The sequence below is a fragment of the Saimiri boliviensis genome, chromosome 11, assembly GCF_048565385.1.
Source record: "Saimiri boliviensis isolate mSaiBol1 chromosome 11, mSaiBol1.pri, whole genome shotgun sequence".
In the NCBI taxonomy this organism is placed as follows: Eukaryota; Metazoa; Chordata; class Mammalia; order Primates; family Cebidae; genus Saimiri; species Saimiri boliviensis.
In genome coordinates, this window is record NC_133459.1 from 46,540,456 (window position 1) to 46,551,555 (window position 11,100).

At 53.0% G+C, this 11,100-nt stretch overlaps 1 protein-coding gene across 1 annotated transcript in view; it reads right to left on the reverse strand.

The window, feature by feature from the left end:
* TRABD2B (TraB domain containing 2B) overlaps positions 1-8,976 on the reverse strand; it is a 228,589-nt gene extending 219,613 nt beyond the window's left edge. Inside the window, exons 1-2 of the mRNA XM_003921739.4 lie at positions 8,278-8,976; positions 5,598-6,158 (exon numbers count right to left, since the gene is read on the reverse strand). Of these exons, the coding sequence (XP_003921788.4) occupies positions 5,598-6,158; positions 8,278-8,379 (663 nt within the window). The 5' untranslated portion in view covers positions 8,380-8,976. The remainder of the gene's footprint in view (positions 1-5,597; positions 6,159-8,277) is intronic.
* Between the last annotated feature and the right edge of the window lie 2,124 nt (positions 8,977-11,100).

Consider the following 11,100-nt stretch of genomic DNA (forward strand, 5'->3'; position numbering starts at 1 on the left):
GGTGCGCTCTCAGGTAATGAATTCTCAGCAGGCAAACACTGTAACATTTCCAGGTCTCTTCCCAGACCCTTCACTGGCACAACACAGCGAGGTGCTCTGGTTGAATGAGTGAGGAGCAACAGAGGGAGAGGAGTCACAGTGAAGGAGGGCAGCTGAGGCTGGGCGGGTGTCTAGCAGACTGTGCTGTGACAGGCTGGGGCTCTCCTCTCCGAAGCCTGGCAGCAGGATCACCCACTGGAACCAACAGGCTTCTGGACAAATAGGTATCAGCAGTAACAGCCAAAGACAAGCCTGCCAGCCCCTCCCAACTACAGATAACTCAGGTTCAAAATGTCAGAGTGGGTTGGCCTGGGATCTCCAAAATATAGGTCAAAGATAAGTATGACAGAAGTCAGACCTGGGCCAACACTGGAAATCACCTAGCCCAGCGTTCTCATGGGACAAAGGGAGCAACTTAGGCCTGGAGAGGGAAAAGGGCGGGCCCAAAGTCACGGGCAAGGTTAGTAACAGGGTCGGGATTAGAGCCTGCTTTAAATACGATGGTCCAAATGTATGTGTCCCTCCAAATTCATACGTTGAAACCTAACCACGAAAGTGATGATATGAAGAGGTGGAATCTCTGGAAGTTGATTAATTCATGAGGGCTCTACCCTCATGAATGGGATTAGGACCCTTATCAAAGAGGCTGGAGGAAGCTTGTTCACCCCTTCCACCATGTAAATACACAGAAGGTACCATCTATGAAGAACAGGCCCGTACCAGACACAAAATCTGCTGGCACCTTGATCTTGAATTTCCCAGCCTCCAGAACTGTGAGCCATATATCTCTGTTATTTATAAATTACCCACTGTAAGGTATTTTGCTGTAGCAGCCTACATGATAATTTTGACATTTGGGGTCCTTATAGGAAGGCGAGGAGCTTTCGAAGTTCAGAATGAGACTCCTCACTGTGATTTGTACCTTTCTTCACTGCTCATTATTTCAATAGTGCTGGATGGTGGAACGAAATCAGAGAGGATCACATCATAATTTCTGACCATTTGTTCATTAATTCATTTATGCTCCAAATATTTACTGGGCACTTACTAATGCCTGCTGGCCCCCCAGGGTGTGGACAAAGGAGCTCTGACTATAAGCCAAGGAGATCTTTATTCACCTGTGCAGGCTTAGCTTGTATTGGGGGCAAGGTGGCAGGGGGGTGGTGTGTCTTCACAGCAGTCTCCTAGAAAGTTGGGGACATATTCTTAAGGAGAAGCTGATGCCCAGAATGTCTTTGAGAACTCCTAATTTAGAATCACCTTGAGATCCAATTTATAAGCCAAGGAGAAAATCAGTTCAAGCACTTTTCAATTCTCTCTCTCTTTTTTCAGCAAGAAATGATGCTCTACCACCATTCCAACACACACACACACACACACACACACACACACACACACACTTCAGCAGAAATGTCATCTAATAAAAACCAGATCATCTTTCAGACACCGGAAAGGCAGGGCTTGTGGCAATGGACTCACCTGAGTTTGGGCACTGAGTCCACTTGGCCTGCCTGTGTACTCACAGCCAAATGACTTCACCTTTTCAAGTCTCAATTTATGCTCTTAAAAATAAATACAATAAGAAACCTTGTTGCATCTCTGTGAGGATGAGAGAGAACGCCATTATGAGGTCTAATGCAGCACCCTGAACAGAGACAAAACTCAATAAATGGTATTGTGGTTTCTAACTCCTAAGTGAGGGACTTGTAGAATTTTACAAACATTTTACACACCTTTGGCAGGCATGCTTCAGTGCTCAGGCGCTACACATATCACATGGGTAACGCTCAGATGCTTGGTAAAGTACAGGATAGCAGAGTCCTTGTTTTCTTATTGTACCTCAGAGAACCATGTAACTCACAGGTCTCATCCAGTCCTCTGCCTCTGCCATGCAGGGAGTTGAGGGGGAGGACAGGTCCCCTAGAGGGAGAAGTAGTGGCAGCCGGTACCAGTCCCTGGAGGCAGCAGGCAGAGCTGCTAGAAATCTGCAGGTCCCAAGCTTGTCATAAGATCTGGACTCAAGACTTCGGCATCCTCGGGCCCCCAAGGGCGGGGCTCACCCGCCTCTTAAGACTCCAACTTTACTGCGTTCAGCAAGGGGTGAGGACTGGATATAGCGGCTGGGAGAAGGGAGTGGCAGCTTCCCCTGCAGCCTTCCTCTTTCCCTGCCCTGGAGCCAGTCTAGACTGTTTGCTAAGCACACAATCAACACCCAGGTAGTCATTTGAACCCATCAACAACCTCCCACAGGTAGTATCTTCTCATGTCCCCACAAAACCAGCTCAACTTTGAAAGACTGGTAATTACTGCCCCATTGGATAGATGGGGACATCAAGTCTTGCCCAAGATTATACATATACAAGTCATTGATTTTAGTGTGGCGGCTGGGACTGACATCTGGAAGCAGGTCTACTATCTCCAGCCCACTGTGCTGAGCTGTCTACAGCACATCAAGAAAACCTTCAGAGACCTGCCTCACCACCAGCCTCATAGCCAAAAGAAATAATATCTCTACAAGTATAAATTTTCCAAGAAATAAAACGTTAAGCCCTCAAGTTCTAAAGCAGAGATAGAAAAAGAAAGAACTAAGGAATTACTATGGAAGAGATCAAATACCTACACAGGAGGAAGTCTAGAGAAACAGCCAGGAGAACACATCCTTCAGGTAGAGTAAGGCTGACAGGCTCTGTTTCTTATTAAACATATGACCTTGGGCAAGTCATTCAGCCTTTCTGGATGCCCACCTTAGAAAGCCATAGGGTTGTTATTGAGAATTCAATGCAATGGAAAAGCGTGTGGAGCCTCCTGCAGGGTGCCTGGCACGTGGAATTGATTAGAATCATCCTATGGAATTTCAGGGCTGGAAGGAGCTTGAACAATGACCTCATCTCAGTGTCTCCTTTCATAGACTAAGAAAACGGGCCCAGAGAGAGGAAGTGACTTGCCCAAGGTCACACAGCAAAGTCATGGTGATGCTGGGTCTAGCACCCTCAGTTTATTCTTAAATCAAAGACCAAAACCTAACGATAGACCTGATCTTCCAAGCTGCGCAAGGATGGAAGGAGCTTTTTCAGGCGTACCAAAACCTAAGCTTTCTTTCTCCATTTAACAAGCAAAAATATGGTATTTCTGTCCAGAAAAAAAAAAATATATATATATATATACATATATAAATTTTAAAACAACAACATTAATACTAAAATCCTAGATCTTAACAGACACTCTTTCATTAAGCCTTATTTTTCCTGCCTTCTTCTCTCACTGCCCCCCCCAACCCAAATATTTTGCAATAACAGTAATGCTGCAAGGAAAGAAAAAATAAAAATCTGATGCACTTAACAGATATTTCGGTACACTAATGCATCACAGATGTTCGTATCAAACTGCGCACGCGTGCATGCAATTTTACCGAGGAGGCTGCTGCATTTCTGATCTTGAATTTTTGGCTCCCTAATGACCTCATCTGCCCAGGCTCCAGAATCCCACCCTTCCCACTTAGTCCACGGCTGCCCAAGGGGGATGGAGGACAGATTTCATCGCCTCTCTCCAAAATGATAACAGGACAAATTGGCATGACTGGACGCTCTAGCAGGTGGTGAAGGGCATGTAGATTAGGGAACTAAGAGGAGTCTGTTTTCTTCTGTTTGGGACTTGCTTTCTGCAGCTCTTTCGAGGAGCTGGGCTCAAAAACAATTTTCAGCATGGGCCCAGGCTGGTGATGGGGTGGGTTCGTTTTTGAAACAGAGATTGGAGTCCGTTTGATCTTCAAACATGAGCTTTGGAGACTGTCAGCAGGCTCCCTCCCAGCCGATGAACAGCTCTCAGTAACTTTTCCTAAAACATCACCTCACACACACTTTCCAGCAAATGTTTTCGCCCTACCAAAGCCATCATTTGGTTGAACAGCAGTGTTTCCAGACCCCGGAGAAAGATAGTTTTGTTGTTTTAAGAGAGACAGATTAAAACCAGGGGCTGCTTCGCTCGAGTTTGTGTGTGCTTCCTTCAGCCTTTGTCGGATTCCTCTGTGGTTGGTGCAAAGAGGGTGTTGAGAGTGATGGTGGATACCCCACCTCCCCACCCTAAAAGAGATATCGAGGCCAGACATAGGCCTCTGAACAGAGGGGCCTCCCACAAACCTGCCACCGAAATGAGATGGGCGGTGAGCGCCGGGGGTCCCGACACAGATAATATCAGCTCCCGAGGCTGGCAAGGGAAAAGTCACTTCAGAGGGAGAAAGCGGCTATGTTCAGAGGAATCAGCACTGGGCCAGAGAATACACAGGATTTTCCCCCGTGGAGAAGGAGTCAGGCGTAGTCAGAACCCTGCAGGGCGTGACTAACTGCCCCAATACTCCTGCCACTGGAGCCCTCTGGGTAAGGACTCCACAATTATGGGAGAGCCAGCAGGAGAACCGACAAACCCGCCTTTCATTTGGCCGGCAAATCAATCCGGCTTCTTACCTCCCCAGGGACAATATTGCATTTCCCTTAGAAAAACAAAGGCCAGAGATCTTGGAAAGGGGATCGGTTTCTGCTGCTGTTTCCCTGGTGAAGAGCTTGCAACATCTACGGAGCAGCAAGCAGGTCTGATTCCAGGGGTAGTTTCTGGTCCAGCCAATATATGAGACTGCCTCCTTAATGGGCAGTGCGTCTCTGAGCCATGCCTCACTCGAGAAATCAGCCCAAGCCCCATCTTGGGGCCTCCTTGAAGGAGTCTCTATCCTGGGATTGACAGCTCGTTCTCAAGGCACAGATGTGAACTCATTGTTCCCAGGATCTCAGAGCTGAGTTTGGGGCCAGTGAGTAGCAAGTGACCTCTGCCCATGGAGACGGAGCTTTTCATGACGTTTTGCTGTATCAGGCCTCTGGCAGCCAGAGACTTTAAACCTCTTAAGCCCCTCCCTTCTCTCCTACTTCAGAGGTTCAGAAATCAGAACCTTTAAGCGAACACTCTTCTCTGGAATTATTAACCCCAAAACTCTCCTGGCTGACTTTGTCCTGGCCTTAGGGAGGTGGTCCGAGGGTCACCTAGAGCTTTGCACAGAGCTGGGAAACTGACAGTGCTTAACCTCAAATGGCAAGCAGGGCTCAGTGCTGTCGCCAGGTCCCGGGCAACTCTGTGGGCTCAGCCTCAGGAACTCTGCTTTCCTCTTGCTTTCTCTGGCACTGTCCACGCACCAGCTTCAAGCCAGCCTCCAGGGCCTCGGGAAGGCCCGACACAAACCGGAAACCCCTCTTTTTGTTTCTGATCACCCTGATGGTCTGAGGGAAATTCTTTCTGCCCAGGCAAGCGCAGCAGGTGAGGAGTGTACATCCCCAACACGCAATACTGCTGACATAGATGCAAACACGCAAACGCTTACCCCAAATTCCAGCACACCCCACTCTCAACTGATACCACCAGTGCAGCCAGGGTGCTGCCTCGCAGCCCAAAAGAACCTCTCCTTACAGAAAAAGGACCTGACTCTGGCTGCCTCCCCCTCCCCCTCAAAAGACAATCAGAGAAGGGGACCCGGACTCCAGGGCTGCCAGCTCCGGGCTGGGGCACCGCATACCTACCTGGGAGAAGTTGAGCCCGTTGAGGGGATGGCATTGCTCCTCCACCCGCTCCACAGCCCCTGTGGTCTTCTTCATCTTCTCAGCCTGCTGGGCCAGGTAGAGGTCGAGCATGGGCACGCCACGGAAGCGCACGTCCCTCTCTGTGAGCGAGTTCACCATGAGCATCACCCAGACGGGCCTCTTGCGCTCCCAGTTGCCGGCGATGGCATTGAACAGGTAGTCAGCATAGAGCCCTTTGCCCCGCTGAGCAGGTGTCATCCAGGAGGGCATCATCAGCTTCACATAGTCCAGGTGGCGCTTCAAGCGCCAGTAAAGCTCGTGGGGCAGCACGTCCTGCAGGTTTTCCCCATGGGGCAGCAGCTGGCAGCTGGCCAGGGCCGAGATGGTGTAGGGGTCTGTCAGATCCAGCTCAAAGTAGACGCGGGCACTAGCCTGGAAGGCTGCCTTGGAGTTGTCGGGGATGAAGTCCCAGACGCGGGTGTAGGGGACATGGATCGTGCCAAACAGGTAAGCTGGGGGATCACGCCGAATCGTCCACAGGAAGGAGTTCAAGTCCCTCTGCTGCAAGAGGAGAGGAGAGGCAAGGCAGTGAGGCTGAAGGCAACAGAGTAGGGTCAGGGTAGCCCAGCTCGCATTGCAGAGGAAGGTGGGGATGGGAGGCAGAGACCTACAGCCATGGGAAAGAGCCAGGGCGTTGGAGCCTGATAGACCCACATTCAAAACCTAGCTTTGCCCTATCTTAGATACATGATCTCGAGTGAATCAATTCACTTCCCATAGGCTCGGTTTCCTGATCTGTAAAACGGGAGCAAAAGCAACTATCTTAAGGGTTTTTTGGGAGAATTAAAAGATACAATGTATGCATATTAAGCCCTCAGAGCAGTGCCAGACACAGAGGAAGTCGGCAATGAAGGGCAACTCTGATTAGCGTTTGCTGCGAGTGCCAAGGACTGCCACACCACCTGAGGATATTCATGCTTGGCCAAGCCAAACCTTCACGCGTGGTGTTTCATGTGGAGGGTGGGGAAAGGGGGAACAAGAGTCCTGCTCTGGCAAGAAGGGAGGAAGTCGTATAACTTTTAAATCCAACCATAAGAAGATATATGCCAAGAGCACTTTGAAAGCAGAACACCTATTAAAAATAGCACACCTATTTAACAGCTACTTCCCATTCATCAGGGTGAATTCGGTTTTCCTTTTGGAGGGCAGGTCTGGGGTGTCAGCTACTTTGCTCAACCAGCTGAGACCATAGATGAGAAACTGCTTTAAAATCTTGCAAGCCCAAGTCAAGTTCCAGAATCTGGTTTGGGGGGAAAGGATTCCATTACAATTAGTCTCAAGAAATGTACATATTCTGGGTACTTTCCAGGCTCCTCCCCTAAAAATGTATACCTGATCTCTAACTCCAGTTGTTTGTCATTTTCTATGACCTAAGCTCCAACTTAGGGGTGTGTGTGTGTGTGTGTGTGTGTGTGTGTGTGTGTGTAGGGGCTAAGGAGAGGCATTGCAGACAGGGGTCCTTTTTCCAGATCCAATTCAGGGCTGGGTGTAAAGAGCATGAGAAGAGGACTGTCATTTCTCTTAAGCAAAGCCATTTTCCATCCAGAAAAATCCCCGGAGTGCCCACTGACCACTTGCAAGCTGTAGACCAACTCATAACATTTTTCTGTCTGATTCTGGCACAAATAAAAAGTATGTGTTGGGATGGTTGGGTTGTGGGAGAACAGTACCTTACTTTAGTAACAACCCAAAACCGTAAATCCCAGCATGCTGGTGATAGACTGAGAGCCCAGCCAGCCAACGACCTCCCTGTTTGTGCACAAGGCCGGCCGCCGGAGGTGCACCTTGCCCAAGGTCAGCGAATTCCCGGTTAACAGGACAGCACACCTACAGCAGCCAGACCCTCCGACACTGCTTCCTGGTCTCCTGGCCTCCAATTCAGGGTTACTGTCAATGCATTCATTTACACTTAGAGGGAAAGATACTGAAGGAAATAAAGAGATTCTTTGTTTTGGACGGAAAATTAGGAGAAGCAGTAATTATTCGACCCCCAAGGAAATATTAGGCCAGCCCGTCCCGGCCTTGCCTTTTCCTCTCCTCTGAAATCGTCCCCCTTTTTAACGGAATGTGGATGCTTGGGAGAGTAGGTGCTGGGGGCCTGGGCTGCAGAGATGGAAGTGAGAACCAGCACCAGGGAGAAAGTTTGTCTTAGGTCAGAGTAGGAGGGCAGGGAGAGAGAGGGAAGCCTGGGAGAGGGCAGAGTGTGTGAATGGGAGAGCAAAAGGGTTGGATGGAAGTCAGGAGAAGGGCAAGGAACGCTAGAAAGGCACAGTAAGAAGCGGGCAGAGAGACCAGAAGGGTAGAGAAAAAAAATGAGGAAGGAGAGTCCAAAAGGGGCGCAGAGGGAGGAAGCGTCCAAGCAGGACCACAAGTCAAGAGGAAAGCCCGAGAGCCAGAGCGTGTGGAGAGGAACCGGAGAGGGAGCGCCCCTTCTCGCTCCTGGCTGGGAGCTGGAGCCGGGACAGGCAGGAGCGAAGGAAGGGCGCCCGAGGCTGTGCCCGGCCGGTGGAGGCGGAGCGGGTGGGCTAAGGTGGGTGCGGAAGCAGGACCCAAACCATCGTCCCCAGGGGGCTGGAGTACCCAGGCGGGCGGGAGAGTGGCCGGGCAGACGGTCGCTCACCGATCCGGGCGGCCGGCACTGTCCTCCGTCCGGGGGCTGCGGGCGGGCGCGAACGGTGGCGAGGAGGGCGGCGAGCAGCGGCCCCGCCAGGGCGGCGTGCATCCTGCCGGGGCCCGCAGGGCGCGGGGGACTCTCCTGGGCGGCGCCCCTCAGCAGGGTGGGGAGCCCCCAGCTGGGAACGGAGTTTCCTCTGGAGCACCGGGCTCCAGCCGCGGGATGCTGGGCGCCCTCTGGGGCGTGGCTGACTGTCCCAGTTGGACCTGGGGGTTTCTCTGGGGCGGGGCTCCGTCTGTTGGATGAGGGGGACCCTCTAGGGCTGGGCCCCTCCCCAGGGCGCTCCACCTCGCTGGCCGAGCACCGGGGCGCTGAGGGCGTGTTGGGGTCCTGGGGCGCGCGGGGTTCCGGAGCTGCGCTGGGGTCCAGGGGCGCGCGGGGTTCCTAGGGCAGAACTGAGAGCCCAGGGTGCGCTGGGGTCCCGGGGTTATGCTGGGCACCCGGGGTGCGCAAGGGTCCCAGGGGTGCGCGGCGCTCCAGGGGGCGCGCAGTGGGACAAGTGCGGCGGAGGGCGCGGCAGGGGTGGGGGGGCGGCTCTGGGGCGCCCGGCTGCCCCCGAGCCCGGCTCAGAGGGGCGGCGGGCGGCCGCGCGGCCGCTGCCCGGGCTCCGCCATGCTGCTCCGCGGCTGGGAGGGAGGGAGAGAGGAGGGCGGGAGAGCGGCGCGGAGCCGGGCCGGGCCGGGCGGGGGGCTGGGGCCGCTGGGGCGGGGGAGGGGAAGACCTGGCGCGGGGCGCCGGGGGCGGGGGGCCGGGGCCGCGCAGGGCCGGGCCGGGCCGGGCCGGGCTGGGCGGCTGGGAGTCGGGGCCAGCTCCGCGCCCGGGCGCGGCGAGGCGGGGTCTGATGGGCATGGCAGGCGCTCGCTCGCTCCTCTCTTGCTCCCTCGCTCGCTCCCTCACACACGCGCGGAGGGAGGCGAAGCCCGCAGCAGCCACTTCCCAACTTTCCAAACTTCCCAGCGCAACTTTTTCCTCTCCTCCCCTGCCCGCGCCTCCTCCCCCCCATCCCCCCTGTTCCCTTCGCCCGGCGCCACCGGGCCGCAGCTTCCGCGTGTGGCCGCCAGAGGGCGCCCGGGCTGAGACCCGGCTCGGCCAACGTCCGCGGGCTCAGCGGCAGATGCGGACCGGGTGACAGCGACAGATTTGGGAATGAGGACTAGCCTCGCCCAACGCATCCGTCCCGCGGATCCTGGCAGGAGCGAACAGTGCTCAGAGGGACCGGAGTGGGGCTGAGGAAATAGCAATCAGAAAATTCAGAAAGCTGCGGTGTACACCTTGTGTCACCCCTAGCGCTGGCATGCGCTTGGTAGGTACTCTGCAAACACCAACTGAATTAAAAAAAAAAGAAAAAGAAAAAGAAAAAAGGAAAGAAAACAAAATAATCATCCTCAAAATTTCTTGGAATCTTCCATTTAAGTAATCCCTTCTTATCTATGTTCTTGGAGCCACGCAGGATCCCGGTGTCTGTCTCTGGAAGAGTAAGGATTGATATCCCAGTTTCTTAGACCATGAGAACGGAAAGACCCCGTAAACCAACCTTCTCATCCTCAAGAGGCAAATGAGACTTAGAGGCGGCCAGGGGGAAAGCTCTAAGCTTCGGAACCGTTTCCAGCAAACGAAGAAAGGGAAGCGCAGGCACCCCTGCTTGGTTCTGTTAAAAAAGAGTTTGCTGTCTTTTCCCATCCAGACAACAGAAACTGACGATGAATTAGGTGATACTGTCAGGAGCCCACAGCCTAGAGAAGGAGACAGACAGGGACAGATATGCAAAGAGGCCATTAAAATACAGATGATGAGGGCCAGGAGAGACGGAAGCACAAGGAAATGAAAGCAGAGAGGAAGAGCTCCTGACACAGCCCAGCGGCCCAGGGAAGGCTCCTGGGAGATGGTCTTGAAAAATAAGTCAGAGGTAGCTGAGTGAAGGAGGTGCACACGCCTTCCAAGCTGAGGGAGAGCAGGTGCCAAGGCACAGCGGGTAAGAGCACACCTGCAGCGGACTGCACGGAATTACCTATGGCTGCAGGGAAAAGCAAGTGGCAGGAGCTGAAGTTGTGTTTCCGGCCAGGCTGTGGAGTCCATCCATTCTATGTACCAGGTGATAGGAAGTCATTGCAAGATTTGAAGTTCAAGGTGGCAGGAGTAGATCTGTGCTCATCCGGGCATGAATTGACGAGGGCAAGTTGGAGCCAGGGAGCCCAGTGGGCCTCACTACAAGGTTGAGTGAGGAAGACAGAGCAGGGCTGGAGGGGCAGAAAGGTTTTCCAGAGCACAAGATCTGGGCGGCTGGGAGGAAGGGGACACCAGAGACTGGCAGGCTGACTCTCACGTGCCACATGAAATTGCCAGTTCTGTAGGTCACAAGTGAATGCGTGTTGGCAATTTCATATGGTTCAACTTCCTGGGTGTCTGGAGCAGCCTCCACCTCTTAGCTACACACGTACCTGGTGAAAGATACCAAGCAGGCCAGAGTACCCAGATGGCATGTATGAGAGCACAGGACAGCTCCCTGCTTCCCACACACAGAGCTCTGAGGCCGCAGCTGTGACAAAAGATGTCCTTTAAAGAGCCTCCACTTTCTGGAACTCAAAACTCCCTACAAAGTCACCACTCTGCTGGTCAGCAACGGGGGAAGTGAGAACTGAATTCCACCGGAGGGAGGGTCAAGGTCCTCGCTGGAGAATTAGAAGACACAAGTCAGAGAGTGGGTAAGAAAGAGCCCGATCAATTTAAAATAATGCTGTGTGTAAATATGTGTGTGGATTTAAAACGTCT